Here is a 27,466-nt window from a genome sequence, read left to right on the forward strand (position 1 = left end):
AGGGATGACTGCACACGTAACAAGTGGCAGAGCAAACCAGAGCCATAAGTCAGTTATGCATGGCCATCCCTAACGATAGAGAATAAATAGTTTATTCCAACCCTCTTGCGTTGTATGTTATATCACAATCAACTCCCTGTGTATGGTTAAATTCCAAATGCCCTTGCAAGGTATACTTGATAAAGGAGTTTATTTTGATTTTCATCTTTCATCTGTAAAACTCCCTTCTAACTCCAAAGCACTGTGAAAAACCAATGAATGGCCAAGGCTCGATAGCTAAAGTGAAGAATGAAATGTCAGATGTAACTCTGAGTTTCCAGACTTTGGCAGCTGCAACTATCCTTAACATTACTTTTTCAGCTAAACAATCTGAGAAGCTACTGTTTCCTGTGATGGAGCAGCACTGCTATATGGGAATGTTTAAAAAATAGTATTTTCACATGTTTAAAATGGGAATTAGCATGAACAGAAGCCTTTAATAAGAGTTGAATAAGAACTTATTAGCCAGCACAGCCTCTATGAAAAGCACAGGGAACTCTCACATGGCAAAAAAAGAGATGTGTTCTTTTAATTAGAAGTATCTAATCCACCTATGTTGAGAGCTCTTCCAGTGAACCAAGTAAAGATAATACAGTGACTAAAGCTATGCATGTTTTAAACTGATGTGTTTTCTTGCAGCCAATTCTGCTTTTTAAGTTTTGGTGTCAATCACTACTTTTTAGGTTTTGAAAAAAAAATCCCTTTATTATATTATATTTATGTTTCATATTGTACTGAGCAGCACTGTTAAAATACATTCTAAAATATGAAAGACATGGAAATGATCACTGCTTATATGCGAAAGACTTTTCCAAATATTAATAAAAATGTAATTCTGTGAAACACTACAATGAAGGCAGGATTTAAAAATATGTGCAATGCCTTAGCAAGATAAAGCTTCTCCTTTTCTTGCATTATTACATGTTTGCTATTTGGATAACTCAAGATTACCATGTGAAACGGTCTGTATTATATCTGAAACACTCTCTTTTCATAGTCTTTATTTCACAGTGTAATATACTATTCAGTTACATACTGTGGTTCACAGTGTCCCTAGCAAGGCTATTATGATCATCTTGTGTTCAATTAACAGTAGTGGGTCCTGGTCAGGGAAGGCTAAAATAACGTTAACTGTGACCAGACAGGCTGATGTCATGACAAAAAGCTGAGATAAACTTACCCATATCTTATCCTGGAAGCATTTCTTACACCTATATTCAAAAATGCTAGTTCTCATTGATGAACAGTGTTGATATTCTGCACACACTTTGCAGTTTCTGTTCTGCAAAGATTTTAAAACACTTAATTCACCTTAATTAATATCCTGGGTACCCCATGTGGTGTGAAATTTATTTTGTCTACTTACCAGACTGGAAATCAAAGTATATTTTAAAGTCAACATTTTCAAACTTGTATTGTTTTCTTCAGGCACACCAACCTAAGAATTTGAGTACTCATATAAGTGGCTTCGTTGTCAGAGATGTTGAATACCCATCAAAACGACTAAATCCTACTCACTTCAAAGGTAGCAGCAGACGTGCACCAGCTCTAAAACTCAGGTCACTAGTCCATAGTCTAAACTAACCGTGAATACATAGGGCAAAATGCTGAGCCCAAGAGAGTTTATCAACTCACAAGGAATCGGCAGAAAAGACAGTAACAGACCTCACTACTCCTGACAACCACTCCCACCCAAAGCTCTTTTGCAACATTGATAACCTCATGTTAATGGAAAACGCATGAATAGGAAACACTCTTGTATATTGTTTTCCTTTATTAGCATATCCATCAATCTTGCACTTTTTCCTTATCTGGGAAGTTAGAAGTTCATTCTACCAAGGCTGGCAAGAAAACAAGCCCCACCAACAACAGGTTTGCTCCAGTCTCTTCCAGTTTTTAAACAATGTAATAAGGCTTCCTTCTCTGCATTAGCCAATGCAAAGAAATGGAAAGAATACAATGATGAAGTGGCAATCCTGTGGTTCTTAATGCATTTGGTGTAGTGTTACACATCAGCAAAAAAACTGTGTCTTAGATGTACAGGTGATCATGGTAATCAACCGGAAAGAAAAAGACTATTCAACTATACTTTCCTTTTAACTCAGGGCTATAATAAAACCAAAAACCTGAATCATTAATTCTCTTTTAATATAGGTTATCACCATGGCTTTGAGCATGGAGCGAGCCAGGTGGCTCTTCGGACCAGGAACCTTACACACATGGGATGCCTCGGTCCTGCTTGAGTGCTGACCTTAAACACAGCAGAGCCAAATCAAATTTCACATATTTGCTCACTGAACGCAGGCGCAAACAAAAACAGCCAGAAGACCAGCCCAGATCCAGCAAGAGCGGGTGAATGGGTGGTGAATTTTACTGACATCCACAAATCCCATTACATCAAAGGATCTGAGAAACTGGAGGCCGACACATAGTGATACTGTTAAAACAAGAAGTAACTAGAATCTCAGAAAAAGTGGCTGTATTAACCTGCAGCAGGAACAAAACACTGCAGTGAGGTTTAGATACCAACCTCAAGGTAATAGACAGAGAGACAAATACACTGTCCCAATCAGCATTTCAGTTGAAGACCTTTTGTTTGTTAACACTAAAGTCTTAATTTAATCTTCAGAAAACAGGACGGTCCTTAGCAACCTTTTTCTTCTAAAAAGGCATCTGAAGACGTGTTGTGTCCAACAAAAATGTAATGGAGAATCCAGTTGTGGTCTGCAAATCTGAACTGATGCTGCAGGCATCCATTTGCCCATGACTGAAGAAACTGTTTTGCCATCACAGAACATGTGATGAGATCTTTGGCAACTACCTTCCCCGCTCCTGGACAGGCATTTCAGTGCAACAGCAGTGTCATATGAAAACTGCTTATTTCAATGGATTTTGGCTTCCTCAGTTGACTACAAAGATAGCCACGATTTGCAATATGTGTTTAACACAGAGAAAATATCATTATGCAGGAGTTTAACTATGAACTTGATGAAAGCCGTAAGATACAATGTAAAATTTACAGAGAAGTTTTGTGAGCCTGTGTTATCACATAAAATGAATTAATGAACATCACAGCCTGTAAGTAAATACACATCCAGAATCTCTTCCTAACCCTGCAGCACTGCCAGGGGAAGGACCTGAGCTCCCACAGCCACCACACCAGGTCCTGCAGATCCAGACTTCTGCTGGAACTCTGACCCACCAGGAATCTCTTTCTCCTTATGGGCAACGTAGAGACCTAAACCAATATCTTGATTTTGTCAAAACCTAAAGCATGCTGAGGATTATCTAGGTCACCTGTAAGTTACAACCAAGAAATGATTTAGTTCTTAGGTTCAAAATATGTTCAAAAATATGCTGAACATATGAATATTGCTTTTTGAATGGATTTTTCTGACTCTTCTAAGGCACGCCTATTGCCCAAGGCACACCTGAAAGAATGTGGAAAAAACCCTTCTATTAATACTGTACCTGAAAACCAGTCTTATCATTCACTTTGGTGCCATGAAGATTCTGGTTTTCTTCTTTTCATTCTCAACATGGGCATGCTTAGCAGAAGGCCTTGAGTACAAGTATTCATTGCAGCAGACCACACCATAACGCTCACTGAAGAGGTTCGGTGATGCCCAAGAGACACTCACTCTCCTACTCACTTAATACACATTGCTGACCACTGGCAGACTGAAGTACATAAATACTAAGTTGAGAATGATTTACTGCAGACGTTGATTGTTATTTTTGTCTTCTGAATCTACTCAAAAGTTTATCTTTGTCCAATGCATTATTTTTTTTTTTTAAATGCACAGAAAAAAATGGAGAGTCCCTGTTTCCTCCAACAACAATCTTCTCTTTTTGTCTCTATCCAAAAAACAAAAGTCTAAGGGTAAGTGAACCTTTTGCCTGACAGGCCACGGTTAACTGTTGCAAATGTATCGGACAAATTAGTTTCCTTTATATGCTTTTATTTCTACAGTTGCCAAGTAATTTTCCATTCCTTGTATTAAAATAACTTATAATGTGTTTGGAGCTCTGAATTTTCTTTATGAATCCAATCCCATTGCTCTTACTAATTTAGAATGTTCTCTAAATGAAACTTGAAGAGTTAGGGTATTTTTCTAGCCAGAGGATTTTTGCAGTGAATGTCTCTTCCTTTTGGGATAAGACCCCCTGAAGTAAGACAGCTTTGGGGTGGACAACTATCCTGAAAGAGCAGCATCTACCATCAGCGTACCTTTGGGAGGCACACACAGGAACATCCTTCTCATCTTTTGTCTCCCTGTATTACCAGCTTATTCTTCATGTTAACAGGAGGCTGGTACAGTTCCCCAGAAAGATGCTCAGTAGCTTTCCCATACGGACTCCTGTCAAGGTTGCTGTATCCATACACAGCACCGTTGTTCCTTATACTTTGAGATAGGCTTTAATAAATGCGTTGCCTATGGGAGATCATGAACAGTGCTTCTATAGTGACGATACCTACACAAATAGATCATTTGAACACAAGTCTTTAAATCCACTGAGATCTGAATGCTAAAGACATCCTTCCTAGCCATACAGTGAATATCTGAAGCATTGTAAGAGATTTGAATCAAAGGCATTTTACTACCAAAGTTTGTATTGGTAAATAAGTCACAAAACCTCCCGTGTCATGTACCTTATCAGCAAAACTATGCAAACAACTGCTTTTCAATATTGTTGGCAGTTCTGAAAAATCTCCAAGAAATTCCCTTGATTCTGAATCCCTTTAAAAATAAAACTGAATCAAATGCCAAAGCTAGATGCTTTTGCAATTTGCTTTCCCTTTCCCCATCTCCTCATTTTTTTTTTTTTTTGGTTTTAGACAGAGGTGGTAGAATGGAAATGTTTATAGAATGCTTCGGGTTGGTCAAATCCTCATTTTTCCCCTAGGAAATTTCAGTCAGCTCTTCTTTTTGACTTTCACACTGTGAAAAGTCAGAAAGTTCCTTTTTTCGTTTGATTCTGTATCAGATGACCATGATGACAGGAGGTCTCTGCCTCAGAAGCTGTGTTCTCCCTAGCTGAGACTCCTTTTCCTTAGGAAGCCGAGGAGAAACACAATTTGCTGCTGCCTCACCCAAGCTATGACTGGTTACCTTTTCCAGTGCTTTTTTTTTTTTTTTCTAAAAGGAGGCGGCAGTCAGGGAAGACAGGAAGAACCAACTGTGGCACCAACTTCTATTTACTTCCAGCTCCAGTGCAAACCGTCTGTTTCCATTGAACTTGGCAGCTGATAATATTTGCTCAAAGTTTATTGTCTGCTTTCCAAGAATACTGCAAGTAGCGTTGACTACCAAGTACTAGGCATGACGGTCTTTAAAGAAAATTTCAGGAAGGCAGCAAATACGAAAAATGATGCCAGGAAGTATCTACTAATGGATTTCAGCTTCCCATATTCTTTAATTTCTTTAGATGGACCTTTGGCAAACCTGTAATACTCATTTACCACAATCTGTTTCAACAAAACCAACAACAGAGAGATGTCTACAGAGCAGTGGAGTCCAGCTCAGAACTTTCATTCAGAATTCCTACCAACTTCCATGCTTAATCTTTTTCGGCCATGCTTTGCAAAGGATAATAACAAACTGCTAGTTACAAAACTGGTCTGATTTTTAAAACACAGTTGTTTGAAAAGACAAAATGGTGTTTTTACAGATTATGAGTTTAACAGAACCAAAGCTTTTCTCCTGGCAAATCATTTTCTGTTGATTTTGCATTCCAGGTTTGCTCTCCTCACTCCCCTTTCCCCCAAGGCTCACTGTACTTTCTCTTTGAGTATAAATCCAAACAATTACACCATTGCAGCTCTGTTCCATTTACTGCTCAGCAGTTACAGACTCAGAACCTCCGTATTGTTCTGCTACAAGGAAAAAACTATAGTGACCCCAGGCCACAATTTGCCTTCAAAGACCTTCGCCTCTATCTCCTCTCTCCACTTGAAGGGGATGCACATCAGGCAAAGAGTGAACAGAAAAGCCTCACATAGAACATGTACACAAACTGGTGTGTGTGATGGTCACCATGATCCTACAGTACTCCATTTGTAAAAGATACACCCTAACTGTAAATCATACCAGGAGGATGTTGTTTCACAGGGAACTTCCTTATCTAGAGGCTCTGCACAACCTGTGATTCACGGTCTCCCTGACGGGACAGTCCTGGACTGTGTTGCCAAAGCACGGGCAAGAACAGCACAGGACCTCATGGGAAACAGCTCCACTCTTTTAGGGACTTGTAGGATTTGTAAATGAGCTGCACAGACTGTTACAGGTGGTGGAAAGGGACACCTTTGCTTAAGTACAGCATTTGAGGAGGAAGTTCCTATCTTCCCAGACACTTTGCCCTCAGTTTGAATGGCTTAGTAAGATTACTTTTTCTAAATTAACTTCATTTTCCGTCTAGAACAAGGCAGCTTGAGATTCAGTGAAAGACTTCTCCTCTCAGAAGAAGAGTTTAGAGATGCAGATACATCTCTGAGTGTCTATGAATATAGAAGGGGAGAAGGGTGCAAACAGCGTCCCCACTGGCATCCTGTGCACCAGCATCACGTGTACCAGGTTTTACATCTTTCGTTACTCTGCCTTCAGTATGCCAGGTGAATTTTAATAAATGCAGCCTGTGCCTGCATTCCCAACCCTTCTGCATGAAACAAAAGTAGGTGGCACTCCTGCAGAAGTTGGAGGAGAAGGACCTCCAGCAGCCATATAGAGGGAGGAAGATACTTCACGTGCTACAAAGGGCAGGGTGAAGAAAAGCCAAGGAGCAGCACAGCCCAACCAGCTGCAGCAGCCTCTGGAGATCCAAGCTGAGAGTTCTGGAGCAGTCAGCATTGGTATGTGTGAGGTAGCAAGCCTGGTGGAAGGGGCACTGAGGGGCCAGGGTCCATGGTAGCAGAGAACTGAGAGAAGGAGCAAGCAAAGGTGAAGCTCAGGTAGGACAGATCTGGGGAAAAGCCCTATCTGGCAGAGTGCCTGGGGGCAAGGAGGAGCCTATGAGGCAGACTGTAAGAGAAAATAAGTAGTTTGAACATTCAAAAGGCTTTGAAGTAGGGGATTTTGACATTCTGGAGCAAATGAGGGCAAGGAGGTAGGGAAGGAGCTGGAGGTATTGGGACTATGTGTCACCTAAGGACATAAATCAGGAGAGGCTGGCAGTTTACAAAAGAGACTACCCCAGCTAGTACCTCTGACCAGGACACCGGCTGGCAGGGGAAGGGGAGTACCTGCACATGACACCTGGCCCCATCTACAGCTGTTGGAAAGACAGTTGCCCATAAGACCGACCATTACTCTTTATAAATTACATTTGCCTAAATGAGTACTATAACTGGGCCAAGAAATCAGCTATCACCAACAGGTCTCAGGGATTTTACCAGCCAGGACATACATGTCTTTAAGTAGTCTCCAAAGGACTGTCCTGACCCACAGCAGTCCTTTCAGGACAATGGTGCTCCCTCTGACAGTAGCCTGAGCTCCAGGCCTGCCTCCTTCTTGGATACTTGACATCTCTCTGCTTACACTTCAGCACTAGCCTGTCTCCAGAGGCAAATGAATGCACGTAAGGCAAGTAAGGCAAGTAGGTGAGACTAACTAGGATTAAACTGACTATAGGTCTGTGGTTCACTTCCCCGCAGCCTCTAATGTGTCAGTCTCCCTTCTGCAGCTCAGCTGAGAGAGCACTGGCACAGGTACAATTTCCTGATATTAGTTCAGGCACGTAAGACCTGATCCAAAGCCCACTAAAATAAACCGGAGCCTCACATTCACTTCATCCATGCCACAATGCAAACATTAATAATTCACATACATTTTAAGGTATGGTTTTTATCCTGATGTTAATTTGGGGTCTGAGATATTTCTCACTTGCAATTAACCATGAGTACGAATGTCAGTTAAAAATCCAAATATCGGTGTCAGGATCACAAAGGGCCAGGCAGGTGGCTGTTACTAGAACGCACAACAAGGTTATTTCAGTAAAAAAAAACAAGCAAATCTTTTTACAACCACCAAGCATGCCCTACTGAGATCCTACAAAAATCTTAGCAGAAAAAGAGGTCAAATTGAACCACCGTCTGTGAGATTTGTAGACAAATAGTGTATTCAAGAAGGAAATTATTTAATTGCCAAGGGATGTAACCGGTTTCTTCAAATTTTTAATCTCCTCTGTAGATAGTAAAACAGACTGGGCATATACATCTTCCACAGAAATGCTAGTGTCTCATGCTGTTCGTCACTTTACATTTTCCTTCTTTATCAACAGCTACCACCTTCTTATGGAGTGAAAACTGGCCTTATCATCTTCATCACCTGTCACTGTTTAATTTGCTGTCACTTTCACTAATACTACCTAACACCAAACAGTCTGGATGACACCCTCTCCCTGCTGAAATTAAAGAAAAATAAAAACCTCTACGATTAGCTTCAGGAGGACCAGAGTTTGCACCTTTCATCTCCCCAAGGTCTAGCAGTCCAGGGAACAAAAGTATAGAAAAACAGCTGTGTCTGTACATGCTGGGACTTCACTGAACCCAGAAAACAGCACGGTCAGGCTTAGCCTTCTTATCCCTTTGTCTTTTTATTTCCCTCCTTTCTCTTCTACTCTTTAATTCCATATTTCCTGCCTACGACTTTTCCCATCTCAGGTCACTTGGTTGATCCCTCTCCATTTTTCCTCCCCCACATCTAAAATAGCTTTTCCAGAAACTGAAATACTTATCTCTTATTGACAACAGATGCTGTTTCTGCCAAGAATTAGGGTTTTTTCCCTTTTGTTTCATTCCTTCTCTTCTTTTTATCTGCCAGGGTCTTTTTTGTTTTGCTTGTCTCCTTTCCTGCCTAGTATCCTATTCTTTCGCTTTTCTCCCTTCAAAACTGTTCTTCTCTCCCCTTTTCCCTCATTTGTACCTCCTTGCTTCCACAACTTACGTCCTGTTTCTCCCCTGGCAGGGATCTCAATTCCTTTTTTTTTCTGCCTTTTCCCTTCTCTCCCAGCTTTACTTGCCTCACTCCCCTCTGCCTTCAGGTACCTGATGCAGCTGTACAGACATCTAACTGCTGCTCTGCCTGCAAATCCTGGAAGGAGCTGACCAGCCCAAGCGCCCGTTGATGTTGAGAGGAGCTGCGTGTCCTGCGTCTGCCAAACAACTCCCAGGCTGTAAGGGGCTGCCTCTTCCCACCCAGCCTATCTTCTCACGTCTGTCTGGAATGGAAGTCATTGCAAATAGTTACAGGCAAGTGAAACCATAAAATCGTGGCAATGTCTATAAAAAGGCAACAATATTTAGGTAAAACACTTAATAATAAGCCCCGTAATTTAAATATTTTTTCTATAATGCTCCATTCTCTGTCTACAGCTACATCGTGCATTAGCACAAGCAAAATTAAAGTTAAAAGCTAGGCGTTTCATAGCAGTGATGTGTTTTTAACCATTTTCATTGTTGCAAGTAAACATGGAAGCAATAATAATTCTCACTAGCTCACTCATCTTTAAAAGTGAAATTCTCAGCAACATGGTAATACTCTAACCCAGAACTTTTTAAAAATTGAAAACACATTCCGTGTGTTATGTAAAATATATTATATTACACAATAAAGCACAGAGACGTTTTAATCAACTCAATACTCTAGTGAAGTCCCGAGAGTCAAATAAATAACAGGAAGACGAACATTCCTCTATCTAAATGCATTCTCTTCCAAGAACTACAGAGAACATGACACAGCACAGGGTTACCTGTGTCTCTCAGGGACAGACAAATGCCATTTAAGCCTAACGTTCAGGGTCACCATAATGGGCCCAATCCACTCCATGCTGAAATCAACTAGGATTTTTCCTACTGATGTCAAAACTGACTGTGGCTCAAGAGCCTTTAATAGCGGATTGCATGCTGAGGCCCTACTGTAGGTGTGGATCACAGAGGCCAGAAAGCTTCAGCATTAACCTGGAAAAGGGAAATTGAAGTCAACAGAATTACTAACTTTGCTTTGAGTTGAGCACCTGATTAAATGCCAGATCAGAGCCAAAACACACACCCCCACCCCCCCCGTGGCAAAGTCCTAAGCCTCAGAGGGCACAGCAAAGTTCACAAGTCAGGAACATAATTCCTCAACTTTTTAAACGATGATCGTTTAGTTGCCATACTTTGAAAAATAATTTTACAAAAATGCATGAGGGTGTTCAAGTGTTACCTTCCCTCAGGAAATTTCATGGGGAAAAAAAAAAAAATGATCTACCTGCATGTAAACTGTGTTTCTTACTGCAGCACAAAAGACAACCTGGGTACCTATGAGCCCCAGCGTCCCTTGCGCTGCAGGTTCTGCATCTGTAGCACAAACTTTATAAATAACTCTGCTCATAATGCACAGACTGGCTCTTACGATCCAAAATCGCTTTCCTCCAGCCCCGACAACAGCAAAAACTTGTGTTTGTCAGGAAAGAGATCACATGTGATTAACTACATGAAGAACAAGCTTAAAGAAATAACCAGTGCTATTTTTACAGTTACACTTCAGAGGAGAATCACCGTATTTTGAGCTTCCTATTACAATCATTTTGTTTAAGAAATGTAAGTAGCCCCATTTCCAAACTACTCCAAAGTGGCATTGCACATATGGATAGGTATGTACCTATGTGTACACACCTTTTTTTAAGTAGTATGTTAAAAAAAAAAACCCAAACCAGTTCTTCTTAAAAATGCAGAAAAGTTATTGGCAATTTCTAATTCTGAATGTGATTCTCCTAATTTCTTCAACAGGCAGTAAGCAGGTGGCTATAGCACTGTGCTGCTTTTGTTTCTCACCAACCCACACTGCACAAGAGGAACAGTTACTTTCTTTCTAAAGACATATGAATCTTTTGTGAATGACTGTGGTGGTTTGGTCCTCAAACCAGGACAATGACCTTTCATTAAACTTTAAATTCCAAATTACCAAGGTCACCATTGCTCACAGAAAAGGTAATCAAAGTTTTAAAGTTCTTTTCTGTGTAATAATTTTTATTTATTTGCACATTTACTTCACTGTTAGTTAATTTTTTCTTCTGCAAATTAGTAACTTAAGGAACTCTCTGCAGATTTTCTTTCTTAAAACATATTACGGAATGAATGTTAACCTGTTAAAATTGCAACTTTAGAGAAACTACAAGTAACAGGAAGGACAAGTCTGGAAATCTCTGTAGTCTTGGGTATGTTTCTTTTGTTTCTTCATTCATGTTTATGAAGGCATTTGTACATTTAGGAAGCCTGATGAAATCTTAAAGTGATTAAGATACAAAGATGAGCCTTTGTGACCCTTATGACTTCCCAGGAATGTTATCCAAGACCAAAAATGAAAATATACCAATTGCATTTGGCGTCACAGAGCATTTCACCATCTCCAACATTTTAATGTTTTGAGTAAGTACTGATGCCTGCTTATAAGTAAGGGAAATATAAATGGTTTTGCTCCAATTTCACTGCCACCAAAGAACCCAATCAAGAGAAGCTAGTTACGATGCTGTCATTGAACACACATTAAAGTCGAGAAGGTGACGGTATGTTTTCACCCATTGTGGTTAAGGGTCTCTGAAATACAACAGACGTACAGACCTATGACAAGTAAAAGATGTTGTATTTGTGGCATTTGGAGTCCCCCCTAAGTCATTAAGTAAGCGCAACTTAGAATCTAATCTAGGTCTACTTAAAGTGCAATCCTTTTGTGTACGCTCCCACTTACAGGGAAAGCCAGCTCCCAGCACCTGGGGTATCAGATTCTTGCAGCATCCATGACACTTGTAAGCATTCAGTGGTCAGAACACCACTACATATCCTTCAAATGACATGGACCAGTGAAGCTGGAAGGTATCTTCACTGAACCAAGCCGGCTGGTATCTCAGCAATCCACCAGGACACGAGCCCCGGCATGCCCCCGGCGGCATGCAGAATCTCGACTGAGAAGGAGGTGGTGGGTTTTGCATTTTTGAAAGTCAACAGTTTTGAATATTGGCATGCAAAGGGTACACACCAGCTACAACAGCGGTGCCTCAAAAATACTTTACACTGCAAAATGCTGGTATTCGTGTTTTACTGTAGGATTGTGGAGTGAGAATCAGTTAGACAACAAGGTGATAAGCACGACAAAACACTAACAGAGCGAGCTAGCCAGAGATAATAAAAGAAGGCACAGTATCTCCAAAGTTAAATCATCAGGGTACCCATTACATGAAGATATAAAGAATCCTCTGCATTAATGCTAACAGAGCATATTATCTAAAATATTTAATAATGTACTAGTTTTTCTTGCTGCTAAGTCATTAATAAAATCCACCTATTGGTTAAAAAGCTGAATAATACAAAGCGTGCTTTGATTTCTGCGCTACCGTGCCACTGTACTTGGAAGATGGTATTATCTTTCAATTTTTGAATGAAATGAAGTATAAACATATTTTAAAAGGAGAAAAATATATATCCTCCTTCTTTTCAGGTATATTTACTGCTCATTAAACTACATACTGTGCTTTCAGTTCCTAACACCAACCTCATAATGTCAATCTTTGACATCATGATTCATTACCTTATTAAATGAAAATAACTGACATGTCACAGGCGTAAGGACTACAAAGTCACAAGTTTCCACACACAATACGGACACCACCCGAACACTGGCAACACCAGGGTGTGCACGAATAATGCCCCTATTCACGAACACAACTGATTAGGTTTAGGACTTGGACATCACAGCTTAAAACACCCCGAAGACACAACTCCTTGATAAGGAGGAACACTGCGGGGCGGGGGGGGGTGTGTGATAAAATAAATAAATATGGCCTGTAATAAATGAATTACAACAGGTTCCCCAGGCGCGGGCTGCCCCACATTCACTCGCTAGCCCCACGGACCAGCCACCACGGCTGAGGGACCGGCCACCGCCGCCAGGCCGGGGCGGCCCGGGCACACGCGGCCGCTCGCCCCGCCGGCCGCCTCCGGTGAGGCCTCCCGCCCTCGGACGCGGCCTCCGCCACCGGCCGCAGCCGCCCCCTCCGGGCCGAGGGGAGGGGACGAAAAGTTTGCCGGTGCTGGGGGCGGGCAGTTCGGCCCCGCCACCGCCCTTCAGCCGTCGCTGCGGGCGGGAACCAGCCGCCCGGCCCGGCCGCCACCGCCCCCTGCCCCGCCGGAGGGCGCCCGGGCCGGCCCCCGCCCGCCGCCACCTCGGCCCCGCGCCCTGCGGGGACTCCCCGCTCCCCCAACCTCCCGCGGCCAGCAGCCGTCTGTGAGGGAAGACACCCCCCCGCCCCCCTCCCCGCCGCCCCCCTTACCTGCTGGCCAGGCTCTGCCGGCAGTGCTGCCTGAAGGGCATCAGGTGGTAGTTCATGGCGTCCAGCAGCAGCTTCTGGCAGACGGGATCGGTGCGCATGAAATCCACCGACTGGACCCGCTCCACCAGCTCCGGCGCGGGGATGAGGGCGAAGCGGAGGCGCTTCATGAGGTCCGGGGCGTACTGCATGCGGGTCTCCCGGTCGTGCTCCAGCCAGAGCACGGACATCTGGAAGAGCGCCAGCTCCGACTCGACGGGGGGGGGCAGCGAGTCGAGCAGGGCGCGCATCTCCTCGAAGTTGAGCAGCAGCACGTCCTCCACCAGGTACTTGTTGGCCAGCTTCTTGGTCTCCTCCAGGCCGTGCAGGGCGGCGATCTTGCACACCTGCTTGTAGTTCTGCACCGAGATCTGGTCGTTGAGGAACTGCACGCACAGCTTGGTGACCTGCGGGATGTGCAGGATCTTGCTGACCGACAGCACCTCCTCCACCGTGTCCAGCGAGAGGGTCACGTTGGCCGTGTACAGGTACTCCAGCACCAGCCGCAGCCCGATGGACGAGCAGCCCTGCAGCACCAGGTTGTTGATGGCCCGCGGGCTGGCCAGCAGCTTGTCCTCCGGGGAGGAGGACGGGGTGCCGGGCTCCTCCTGCGGCTGCGGCGGCGGCGGCTCCTTCGGCGGACCCCCCAGCCCGTCCTGGGCGCCGGGCCCCAGCCCCAGGGCGTGGGGGTGCCCGCCGCTGCCGCCGCCGCTGGAGAAGAGGGATCGGAAGTACTGGGAGCAGGAGGCCAGCACGGCCTTGTGGCAGTGGAACTGCTGGCCCTGGGCCGTCAGGGTCACGTCGCAGAAGAGCTGCTTCCTCCACAGCAGGTTGAGGCCGTGCAGCAGGTTGTCGCTGTGGCTGGGGTCGAAGGTGGAGGTCCTGTCCCCGGATCTGGACATGGCGAGCGGCCTCCGGCACACCTGCCTTTTAAACCCTCCTCCAACCTGGGCAGAGGGGTGGGGAGGAGAGCGGGGTGAGGTGAGGTGGGGTGGGGGGGGTGGAGGGGGAACACACACACGGGACGACACAACATTAAACACTGAGCTTTTAGAGGCCCGGAGGGCGCATCCCGGCCGTGTGGCGGGGGAACACCCGGGGGACGGGCTCCCCTCTGACCGCCGAGCCGCCCCCCCTAACCCACCCCCCAACTCCCCCCGCCCCGGGCACGGACGGGCTCGCTCGGAGGGGCCGCAGCTTGGGAGGGCTGGAGGACATTTTTGTCGTGTCGTGTCCGTCGCCCCCCCCCGTCCCCCCCATACGCATACACCACCCCTTTTGTTTCTCCTCCCTCCTGGGTACAAACCGGGCTGCTCTCCAGGGGAGGAGCGAGGAATACGGGGACGTTTTCAAAGCTGAGCCACCCCCCCCACCCCCCAGCCAAAAAAAAAAAAAAGAAAAAAACCCACCCAAGCAATTAAACACAAACAATATAAGCCCCCGCTGCCCAATATCAAACTCCGCGATGCCCAGAAAAACTACCAAGTGCCTGAAACTCTGCCGGGAAGGCGAGCAGCCCTGCCGCCCCGACAGCCCTCGGCCCCCTCCTCCCGCCGCTTTGGCAACTCGGCGGCACCGAGGCCCGCTTCGGCCCCCGGGGCCGGGGGGGGGCGGCGTGCCCGGAGGTGGGGGGGGGGGCGGCCCTGGCCGGCACCGAAGTTGAGCCCCCCCCCCCCCCCCTCCGCCCCTTTCTCTGCCCCAGGGCGGGGGGGGGGGGTGGGTTGGCAGTACTTCGCACCCCTGAGGAGGTGGAGGAAGTGGGGGTGGGGGGCGAAGCGGCAGCCCCCGGCCCAGCCAGGGGCCACCCGACGCTGTCCTGCCCGACTCGCTTCTCCTCGCAGCAGACGGCGCCGCTGCCGTAACTCCGGTAACTACGTGAAGTTCAAGTTGGGGGAAGGACGGGGGAGGCGGGAGGGGGCGGCGGGGAACAGGGCCCTCCCTGCCCGGCGGCCCCTCTGTCCGCCCGGGCCCCGCCGCGTTCCCCCCCTCCCCCTTCCCTCCCCTGCCCTGCCCCGGCCCCATGTGCCCGGCCCGGGGAAGGGGGTCGGCGCGGCAGCCCCGAGCTGCAGCCGCACCTGCGGGGGCTGCGCAGCCACCGACCCGCGCTGGCCGCATCCCGCCCGCCCGAGCGCTGCCGCCGCCGCCGCCGCTCTTCCTCCTCCTCCTCCTCCTCCTCAGCGGGATCCCGCCGAGACCCGCTCCTGCCATTGCAGTGCGCTCAGTCGCTCCTCGCCAGCGATGGGCTTCCTCTGCCTCCCTTCAGCCTTGCCCCCCCACCCCCCATTTATCGGCACGGCGAGGGGCTCCCTCCAGCCGCTTCCCCTGCCCCGCCGCCGCTCAGCCCCGCTCCGCGCCCCGCCGCCGGCTACAGAAACCTCCTGGAGCCTCTCCCTTTAAGTGGACCCGGTCAATTCCACCCCCCCACCCCCCATCGCACACACACACACATACATACATGCACACACATATATATACACACACACTCCTCCTCTTTCTCCCTCCCCTTCTTTCTTCCTCGTTTTGCCCATTTCTTTGCAATCGGAGTTTATTCTGCAAACGCGTTCGTTACACAACTGCCCCCCCCCTCCCGCACACACTTCCAGCACACACACCCGCACACACAGACACCCCTTTCCTCTCCCCCAATAACAAACAAACCAGGAGACACAAGAAAATGCACGGAGACGGTTAGACACAAGGCCAGAAACTTACCTGCTCCACAACCAGCTGCCAAAGTAAAGGTTCACTTAAGCTCCCCCCCAAAAAAATCAATTGTCCTTCCTTTTTAAAGGTTTGTTCGCTCCTTCCAAAAAAAAAAAAAAAGGGAGAGAAAAGAAAGAAAAAAAAAACCTTCTGGTTCCCAACTCGGAGCAGTCACTCTTTACAATTTATTTTGTCGTACATCATTTGATCACCATGAATTAGCAACAGCAAGAAAATGTACGAGAGAGAGAGAAGGAGAGAGAGAGAAAGAGAGAGAGAGAGAGAGCGCAGAGCTTTCTGCAAGAGAAGAAGAAGAAAAAATGTACGTGTGACAAATTATGCTACCAAGAAACAACACATCATTATCCTTGGGCCTGGGGCTCAGTGAGTCGTAACGAGAGTAATAGGAAATCCACGGTTGGGGAGAGAAACGGTCGTGCATGGCCAGTGGAGAGAGACCATACAGGGGGATGGATGCTGGAGAGACTCGCAAAATTATGGCTCAAGGCTATTGTAAAAATTGTCGAGCGTAAATGACTGCGATTTCAAACATCTTTGGAAGAAAGAAGGGGAAAAAGCGAGCCCCCCCCCCTCCTCTCTGCCTCCCTCCCTCTCGCTCTCCCTCTCTCTTCTCTCTCTCTATAAAGAACCGTCAAGTTTTAGTGCGCATTGCTAATTAGTCAATTTCTCTCTGCCTTCACAGGCTGGCGACTTTGCTGCTGAGCTGAAACTGCTAATTTCTGTGACCAGCTTTTTTCTTAGCTGTGATCTGGATGAATGAGTAGCTGTCTCACAGAGATGACAAAAATAAACTCTAATCCCCCCAAAAATTTCCACTACATCTTTCTCATGCATAGATTTATGATCTTCAAGCGCCCTGTGCAATATGCAAACTTTTTGTGTGCGAGTGTGTGTGTTGCTGGGGGGGGGTGTAAATCTGTTGTATTCAGGTTGCACGGTATTTGTTTTGTGTCTCTGCTCTCCCCCCGCACCCCGGATGTGATGGAAATAATGTCTGATTTCAGTACCCGATATATTGTCCCCCAACCCCCTACCCCCCTTGTATTTATATTATTGCTTTGACAGGATACATCCTCCTTCCTTGCAAGTATGATGAGGCTGGAGGGGTGGAGGGGAGAGAAAAAAAGTGAGGCTACTAAATGGTGTTAGTGGTAAAACGTTCCCTTTACATTTGTTCCCCTGCACTGTTCAAGATTTATGATCTTGTTTGAAGGCATATTTTCTCTATCGTTTTGTCTGGTTAGACAACCGTCTCTGAACTTCACTGTCAGCTCTTCAACAGATAAGGGTTCAGAAGTCACTTTTTTTTTTTTATTGGAAGATTAGCATATTGTCAGATTTGTCTTTCGGTTTCGAGACTTTGCAATGCAGAAGCCTGAATCAAATGGCAGGAAAACAGCTGCTATTTCACAAATGTAACCTTTCAACTTTCTGCCAGAGCTGATACCCTAGAAACATGCATAGTGCGCATTGCTATGCCCATGGGTTGGGGCTTTGTTTTGGTTTTTGCTCCTTTATAGTTGTAAGAAGCAGAGGATATTCTCATTGTAGGCATTTTGAGCGTTTTCTTTCCACCAAGGGGCATTTCAGTAGAGGACATGTTCTCCACACTTTATCTCATGATATATTGCACCCTCACATTTATAGCTCTGTTCTTCTGTTGTCAAACCTCCAATTGTCAAAAAAAAAAAAAAAAGAAAAGAAAAGAAAAAAAAAAGGTGGAATGTATGCCCTTGAATGAAATGCACATGAAAGGAAACTGGAGTGAGCACTTACAGAAAGTTTTACCTGGTGTGAAGGCCATGACCCCCATCCCCTTTCCCAGGTAATACTCAGGCTCCCATTAATTAAAATACACACCAGGAGTGGGACTTTGAACGCCAGGTCTCATGGTCTTTCTCTTTGACTTGGCCAAGGATGCCAGTGCATTTACAGTGCTGGAGTCAGATTGCTCAGGAATGCAAAGGACTGGAACTGAAAGGCATCAAGGCAGTTTTTGCTTTTATTTATTTTCTGGTGACCTTAGAAGAGAAATTCTGCCATACCTTCCTGTTTTTCCTCACCAGATAGCTCCCTTCCTCCTCCCTTGGACATCAATTATTTCTGCAAGAGATTTCCAAGAGAGATTAGCCAGCTGGTGTTTTAGGGCATGGTATTCTTCCCAAAAGAATGACACCATCATATGCTGCTTATAAAACAGTTTTTGTTGTTTTGCTACCGTTGTGCCTCCCTTTCCTCTCAGCTGTACCCTGTTGGCCACCCGGATTTTGACCCTGTTCAGGTGAAGAGGAACATGAGTTACAAGATGCCTCCATTTCAATAGTAGCTGGTGTCTTCAGTGATGCGAGTTGTCTCCCAATTGTAGTAGATGGGAAGAACAATTTTTATATCATGCTTGTGCTGCTGAACTTTACTGCTGTAATGGCTGTAAATAATCCCCATGGGGTTTTGTATCAGTTTTCACTCACTGACTGATGTGTCGCATACTCTTATACCATTGTAAGCTGCCAAAATATGTCTGTGCCAATGTGTAGCAAGTTTCTGGGACTAGCATACTGGTGTGTTCTGCTCATTAGTGAAAGGACCCATTTAATTTTTATTTAACTTTGCTCAACTAACTCAAGCTAAAATAAAGTTCAGTCTTATTGTGGTCACTTATGAATTACATTGGATAAATATTTCCAAAAGTCCTGGATATGGTATTTTCTAAATGGGCTTGAGTACTTTTGAAGGGAGACTTCAAAATTTTACACATTATATCTGTAAAATTAGAGTTCTTCTCTTATACGCAGCAGCTTTCAGCAGAAAATACCATGTTTTTCCTTTCTTCTGTAATTACTCCCTGACCTGCACCATCTAAAATGACACTTTTTTTTTTTTTTTTTTTCTGTGGAGCAAAACTAGCTGTGCTTGCCACTTGGTTTAAGCAGGGACTTCACGTCTCTAGCTTATAAGCCTAAGGCCATCACAGACTTCAGGGAAACCACTGGGAGTGAAGAGCATCTCTCCCGAGACAGCGGACACGTACTAACTCCCGAGCCTTCCCTATCACAGCTATAGGGCTCTATCCCTAAGCAGGATTTCCAAAGAACAGCGGGCAGTGCTCCATGCTTTCATCTTTTCAAAGCCAGAGGTTAGTAGATGTTGTGCTTTTACGTGTCTTCCCTTAGCTCATCTCTTTCCTTCCATGCGGACGACTCAACTTACCGAAGCTTCATTGCAGAGGATTGTAGTAGGGAGGTCAATACTGCAAAAGGAACCGAATCACATCTTGCAATTAAAGGAAGAGGTCCTCATGCAGAGGGGGCCTTCATCAAGAAAGTATGAGGCATTGTTGTTAAAATCCCAGGGAAACAACTCAGTAAATAAGCAAGGCAAATGGTTTTCACTAAGAGTAATTATATAAAAAAGAGAAATTTAGAACCCCTTTATTATCTGCGCTTGTAATATGAAACATATCTCTGCACAACTGATGTTTTGGGGGGGATTTCTTGCAGATTTTGTTGTTGCAATATACACTGATAACCCGGCGCAGCTCAGAAATCAAGTTACATGCACAGTATCTTAATTATTAAGAACAAAAATAAGTGTCAGTTCTGAACACCTGCCCCTTTGTCATTGAGACTGCTGTCAGAAACAGCTTCAGCTGGCTCCCCTGTTTGGGGCACAGAAATTGCCTTTGTGCATGTCGTCTGGCCTGCTGAACTCTCTCAAAAGTCTGCATTTCTACCACTGTTGCATTTCAAATGGTAGAACAGATGCGGCTCTATGGGGATGGGATCTCTCACCACAGGAAAAGAAAATTCTCTTGGGGGCCTTGCAGAGGGGTGAAGACTACAGGTAAGCTGGATCGATTTTGTTGGGCAACATGCTGTAGTAGTTGTTTGGACAGATCGGAGCACACAGGTGCCTTTTGTAGTACAAGTACTACACAAATAGATGAGCAACAGCAGTATTGGCTGTTACCAATAGCGTTGCTACTCATGCCGAACGTTGTTATATATTTGACCCTACAATTTCTGGTGTGGAAGTTTGTAAACTCGCATTTCTGAAGGGAGACCTGGCATCCCAGCTGCACTGCTCCTGGTGTACAGATGAACTACTCTCTTCATCCGTTGCCATTCAGTCTAGGAGCAGGGCAGGAGTGGAAGATTTTGGGAGGTTGCAGTGGTGGCTGTTAAAATCAGGGCGCCATGAGTCTGGGCCACCACTGGCACGCAGTGATCGTACCTACACTGGCTTGCACACTTTGGGGTTAGGGCCTGGGAACATTCAAAGCTCGCACGTACCTTGTTGTTCCCCGAGGAGGCTTTTTCCCCGGAAACAGAGATGTGCGGCATTGCAAGGAGCTGGGAGGGAGAGAGATCTGGAATCAAAAGTTATCTTGGGTCTAATGATATAGATGTAACAACCTTGACCCAGGTGCATCCTTTAATATCTCTGTGCTTCAGTTAACAAATGCTAAAAAGGGTTTTCATTAGTGCAGTCCAAGGCTCTCCCAGCTTGTGGTCCATCGGTCCTGCTGAGCACATCTGCCCAGCTCTACCCCCAGCTGGGTATTTTTGAATGTTTACTATTACACTTGCTATGCCAGTGGCTGCCGCAACCATGTGGCTCTAGAGACTGGCACAACTGGCCCCAGAGGTGTCACAGGCATCCTGATTGCCTGTGTTGTGTCCTGGTTAATCCATGCTTGCCTAGTGCTTTGAGATTCCTCTAGGAATACTGACTGGTTTTATTTATACACACAGACATATCGTGAAGTATTGTTTCTATTCCTGAATGTATACAGAACACAAATTTTTCTGTAACAAAGAGTCATAATACCATTAAGTGTTCAGACTTTTGCCCTGCTTACCCAAAGCTCTGGTGGGAATGGACTGGGAGCTGCTAAACAGGACCCTAAATGAGTGATCTTAAGAGCACCAAAAGATAAACTGTTCTTCCTCCTCTCACAGTCCCCAAAAAGGCAATAGGGTAAACTACATAAAAAATAAAAGAGTCAATCAGTGCAATGCTGTGCAATCAAGATGATATGAATAAAGTTTGTAGAAAACCAGTAGCTTCTGAAAAATCAAAATATAAGGTATTGCCTCTGAAAGAGTTATTAAAATAACTTTGGGGGGGCAGAACTCAGAACTGTTAAAAGAAGCAGCTAAGCTTGGGGAAATTGCAATCTAAAAGCAAGGTGGATTAAGCAAATCCTTCTGTACAGAACCATGCTACAACTAGGAACCCTCTAACCATCACTCGGAAAAGCTTATGCTCTGGGACTCGATTTTCAGGCACATAATATGAGCTTTAGTGATTGTGTCTGCACTGTACTCCCAATTAAGGGATAGTCTCTTGTGCTTAAGTCCATTTCTGTTCAGAAAAGCATTTAAGCATTTCTTAAAGCATATTCTTAAGTGCTCTCTCCAAAGGGAATGCTTTCCTGACGTGGGACATGTATCTGCATTCGCCATTCGGTTTGGCTGAATTTTCCCAGCCTGATGCACACAGAACTAGGAGGAGAACACGTTGGTGGCAAGTGACACCACGATTGCTCTGAAGTCATGGTCAAGCTTTGTAAGGAGCCATCCCCAGGTGGGAGAGTGCTCCATCCCAGTTGCTTGGTTTTCTGAGGCAGCATTTTGGGACACACAGGGGAAAGGGCAAGCTTCAGACCAACAGGAACTAGCTGGATTGCAGTGGCTAAGTTTAGAGTACATTTTTGTACTGAAGTAATACATAATCCATAGGTTTAACATGGCTCTCACAAGCCCCAAGGGAGCACTAACAGTTTTTAAGGGAGAGAAGAGTTGCGAAAAAATTTTTAATTCCCTTTCAAGCAAAGTCTGCTGACAAGGAGTTTTGTTCTCCATCACATCTAAGTGCTCTGGGGACAGAAATCCTTCCCGTAGTGCTCCATTTCAATTGCCCCAAGATTGTCTCCTCCCTTTAGATGTAGCACAGAGGACTCATTGGATGTCGACTCCCTTGTGAGGAAATAATGATTTAAAATAAAATGTGGCCTTAACTTTGAATACCAAGATACTTATTCATTAACATAATTTTGGGGTGTCCTGGTTCGAAACCACGTCATGGGGGCATAAGTTAAACATAAGTATAAAAAAGCAAAGGAAATGTGAGTTAAAGTTTACGGTCTCCCCTTGCTTTGCTCCATCTTCCTAAGATAACACAGAGCACCTTCTGACCTGGCTGCTTAAATAGTAGGGCTGTGTTTAAATAGTGCAGTCTTGTTCTCCTGCAGAGGGGAAAAAGGTGACCTCCCTACAGAGATTGTGTGTCATCGCTTTCTCAGTAACCAGACCTATTCACCATTGTGAAATAGTCAAGGTGCTGCTGCTCCCCCATATTCCAAACTCTATTTTTAAAGTCAGAGCCTGCTAACGCAATTTAGCTAGTTTGCTGAGAGGAAAAAAAAAAACAAACACAAAATGTGGAAACAGGGCTTCATGAGTTTAAAACTAGGTAATCTTTAGCCAGTGAGGGTCAGGTATTATTCCCCTAATTGGTGTTGACCCTCACTCGTTGGTGGCAGTGATTTTGGTGAACCCCAGTAGTGACTCCGACTTAACCCAAGTGGCTACCCAGGTAAACAAGCACTTCTGTCTCATTCCACTAGGTCCAACTGCAAAATAGCAGCCTGAGGTTGGTGTAGCATTGTCACAATACACTTTTTTTTTTGTCAGGGAGGATATAACTTTGGTAGCAGATACTCGGAATGGGGAGAAAATGGGAGCAGGAAAATAATTCCTTTCCTTTGCTGAAGTGTTTCACTGCTTCTCAGCAAAGTGGACAGTTGTGTCCAGCTTCCTGGTTCAAATCTGGCCCAGAAGTCATCACTGAATGGCTGGCAAGGCCCTCTGTGTCACCAGCCAGCTGTTTCAGGCCAGTATCTAGTTCACACAATAAAAACGTCCTTGTACTTGGCTCTGAGTGACATTGCCTTGGAATACGAGCTGATCATCTGTGGTCTGCTTTGGCGTGAAGGATATGCCAACCATTCGCAGCTGGAAATTGTTCCCCCTTCACCTTTTCCAACATTTCCATGGTGCCAAACCGGGAATGTGAGGAAATCACTAGTAGCTCTATTTCTGTTGTACCAGAGAATTAAGACAAAGCTTTGGTCTTCCCTGTTATCAACAAACTCATTCATGAGCCGTATATGGGAGGCAAAAATCAGGTATGAGGGTAGATATCACTAATTCTAAAAAATGGAGATGAAATAAAGCGATACTTGATGTCGGAGCCCTGGCACCAGAACTTCGTCTCTTCTTTTTTTCCTTTGGCTCAAGTTGCCTGTGTGATTTTCAGGTACCTATTGCTCATGAGATAACGTCTTCTTGTCTGCCCGATGCCTCATATTCATTTACACCAAGGTATAAATAAACATCCCAAATATTCTAGGGCTGAGAAACGGCACCGGAGAAAAATGAAAAAGATTTCCATTTCAACTTCATTCGAGTACAGCTCATCAGCAGACAAAGGTTCGTTGCTGATGGAATGGGGCAGCCTGGTGGACCCAATGCTCGCTCACACAAGCTATGAATCTGGCCAATAGTCTTTTATCGATGATAAAACAGGCAGACAGGCAAAATGAAGAACATCCCTCTGCTGAGAAATTTCATTTTTTAAAATTGGACAGATTTTAGTTACAAAAGACTGCAAAAGTGTTCAAAATAATAAAACTTTAGGATTTCTGTGCTCCTTATCTCAAGAATAGCCTCAATGATTTAAAATGAATATGATTAAAAGGAAATTTATATATTGAACCTTGACTTTGGTTTCAGACCTGAATGGATTTTAACCGCCAAGCGACAAGCCCTTTAAAACGGGATTAACAATGGAAATTCTGGCTTTTTTAAGCTACCATGGTGTTATTATATCATGCAGGCTTCTTCACAGCGCTTGGTCCACCGTCAAGAACTCCCAGTGACAGACACCAAGACTAAAGCTATGGCAGTGACCAGAGTTATTTTGGAAGTTACACCTCAACATATAAGATTTCATGCAGTAGCTCTGATGACAAAAAACGAATTTACCACATGGAATGTCACAACATATTGTGCGGTAACTCAGAAAATAACTTGGGTTTCCATTGCACATATATATATACTACGCATTAACAGCGTTTATAGACACTGATCTATTAAGTCATTTTCCTACACTACCTTCAGACCTTTTGTATGAAGCAGAAAAACCATCATTAAAGCTATGGTTTGCCAGACAATTACTTTGTCAAATCTCAAGAAATTGCATAATAAATTGTATACATGCATCAAACATGAACAGCAGAGGGGTATAACAAGCTGTGTATTTCCAGTCCACTTGTTCTTTCATCTAAACAGTAGCTTTTGTTTTGAAGAGTAATCCTATATTCTTTTCAAGGCATAAAATGTGCATATACATTTATCTATCAAACTAAGTAGAAATAATTGAAACACTTAATATGCACAGTAATAAAGAAACGCACGAACAACTTCATTATTAATGTCTATTGATTATTTATGTTTTCAAATAGGCAAATGTAGCTACTAATATTTTATCATGTTAGTCTATATGTGCATTTTGGCTTTACCTGTTTATTGGCAAATTTACTATCCACATTATGAGTGTTTTTATTGCTGTACACTCATTTAGTATGCGCATAACTGAGGTCAGTTTACGAACTGACTAGTGTTTACTCAATTTGATTACTATGTAACATTGCTGAGACTATTCCCCCTTTGGAAAATTAACTGTACAAGGAAGCCCAGTAAATCTTTACTTAAAAATTCCAAACTTTAGATTGATTTCAGCAGTGGGTCTGTATTGATCTAAAAAGCTTTGCGTTCCTAACTAAAAACTAATCTTTATTTCACCCTTTAGTGACTGCAGCCATAAATATGTTCACTCGTACTGGAGTTTAGTGGATTAATGGTTATTGGAGATTGTGGCTTCCAACTGAGGTTGGTAAACCTTAACCTTTGGAGGACGACATGAAGGCGTTTACCCCTTGTCATCTGTAATAGCCGGGTCCCTTTCTGACAGTTACCCGGGTGTTAAAGAGGAGGCAGAGCAGGGGATAGGAAATAAAGTACCAGCAGCTCACTTTAGCTATTAATCACTTATTAGACTGACCGCTGTGTCTGGACCTGACTCTTTTTCTCATGCAAAGACATTAAAATGAAACAATTTGTTTTGCTTGGGACACTAGAACTCCAAAATTAGTCGTGCCTCAAAATTAAGAGACACAAGTATTGTGTCTCCTGGTCTCTTATTTCACCGTGTTTGCGGGAGATGCTTTTTGTGACTTAGGACAGATCTTTCTCACTGTCTCTGACAGAGGATTTCTGAAGGCAGCTGGCAGGAAACATTACCTAACATTCCACTGCAATGACTTATTAGTTATTACCCAAAACATAATTATACCAATTGTTATAAAAGCTGTAATTGCATTAATGTCTTAAAGTAGGGTTTATTCCGGAATGTCATGTTCTGAAATAGATGTCAATTAGCACTTGAGTTATGAACAAGCCATCCCTACAAAACTTTAATTCACTCAAGTCAGCTTAAGTTACTCAAGAAAGTAATGTGAGGGCAGAAATTATTCCCACATGTAAGGACTGAAAGATCTGCCCTAACTTTTCATTAAAGAGAATAATGATTATTGAGAACATAAAAAAATTATTTCATTAGCAATACAGAGAAGGTTTCACTGGAACACGAAATATACAAAACGGTAGATGTCAAGTGATTATATTAACAGACACAATTCAATATCCATTGTTCCAGAAAATATACTGAGCTTAAAGGAGAGATTTCTTCTGCAAGAAATATTGACTTGAGCCTGCCTAAATTCAAGGGAGAGGTTTATTTCTCATAAGGAGGTACCATCTTGTGACAGTCACTTCTGTAATTATTCCCCTTTGAAAGCAGAAGGAATACTCACGTCAAAAAGGGTAGTGGCACAGGGCGCCTGGTTTTTGGAAACTGATCTTATTTGAAAACCTTTCTTTCTATTTCTAATAATTCTTCTATTTTTGCAAATCAAATTCCCAGGAAGGGAGATTGCTTTTGTAATAACATAGAATCGCAGTCGCTGGCAGCTGTTGCAAATGATTCTAGGCAATTTACGTCCCTTGAGACATTTCCCCAACATCAAGGTAATCAGGGCCAGTGGGATATAATCTGGGAACAATTCTAACAACAAGTTTCCCATCCTGGACCAAAAAACACAGTCCCAGGGGACATGCAGATTGCTTGCTGTGCCTTGACATTCACTCCTAACACTTAGCTGCAAATTTTGCATCTGTTTTGTTTATTAAACTAAGAGCATTGATTCAAACATTTAAACAAAGGTAACGAGACTGTAGGAATACTGAACATCTGCTAGGCAGAACGTTGCCCTTATTTTGCCGTTTCATTTGTCCTACCTTTTCCTTGTTCCTTCAATTCTCTCTGACTCGTCTCCCAGTTTCAGACTGTGATAGATTTCACCCAAGAACGTCAAAAAGCATGGAAGTACATGGGGTGGGACCCCACTTTTTGCTGTCCTTATCGAAGATGGGAACAGGATTTGTGGGGATCTTCTACAAGATTAGTTTAACAGCAACAACCATTGGGGCTTTGTAAGGATAATCTCGGTTTTGATAATAAAGCATCATCTGTCTTAAATGTATTGGTTTCTAGAAACCTTTGATGGTTTGGACTGAAGTTTGTTTCCCCTTGGTTGGCAAGAAAAGCCTTAAAAATGTGACCTAAGGGGAGAGTGGAAAGAATAGAGACTAATTCTCTTGCAGGAGGCTGAGGGGACAAAAATCTGCCTTTCTCTCCCCACCAAGCGTACATGGAGAATACACACAAAATGGTGGCAGTTAAGAGTATCCTAAAAACAGAAGCTCATTAACAGTCCCTAAAACCTTTGTGCCATATAAATAAAGTCACAGTAATTGCACATATCTTCTGATTGCACTTGGGGTGGAAGCAGGAAGGAAAAATTCCATCTCATGGCCAATGATAAGGCTGATCTCTCTAGTTTACATTTAAAGCCCTGTCTGAATGCGCATATATTTGATGCGGCCCAGACAGCAGCCACAAGAAGAATAAAATTGGTCTTTTTGGCCCAGCATGAAGCAAGAAAAGCATGTACTGCCATGCACAAGACAGAAGAGCTATTGCCTCTCCCTTCAGCACCACCTGTATAGATCTTTCCAGCATTTGGGAGATACCTTCACTTGTCCACGTGGGACAGTCAACCTGAGGAACGGAAGGAAAAATGAGTCTGACTCTGACTACCTCTTCTTGTGGCAGGGCAGACCCAGCAGTTGTCTGAGCCACCACTGTAGGGTTGTGGTGGCAAGAGACCACCAAGCTC

At 44.3% G+C, this 27,466-nt stretch overlaps 1 protein-coding gene across 1 annotated transcript in view; it reads right to left on the reverse strand.

Moving 5' to 3' along the window:
* KLHL14 (kelch like family member 14) overlaps positions 1–14,282 on the reverse strand; it is a gene marked incomplete at both ends in the record, with an annotated part of 60,195 nt that extends 45,913 nt beyond the window's left edge. Inside the window, one exon of the mRNA XM_082479951.1 lies at positions 13,345–14,282. Within this exon, the coding sequence (XP_082336077.1) occupies positions 13,345–14,282 (938 nt within the window). The remainder of the gene's footprint in view (positions 1–13,344) is intronic.
* Between the last annotated feature and the right edge of the window lie 13,184 nt (positions 14,283–27,466).

Source organism: Vanellus vanellus (genome assembly GCF_965231255.1).
Source record: "Vanellus vanellus genome assembly, chromosome: 2".
Lineage (NCBI taxonomy): Eukaryota > Metazoa > Chordata > Aves > Charadriiformes > Charadriidae > Vanellus > Vanellus vanellus.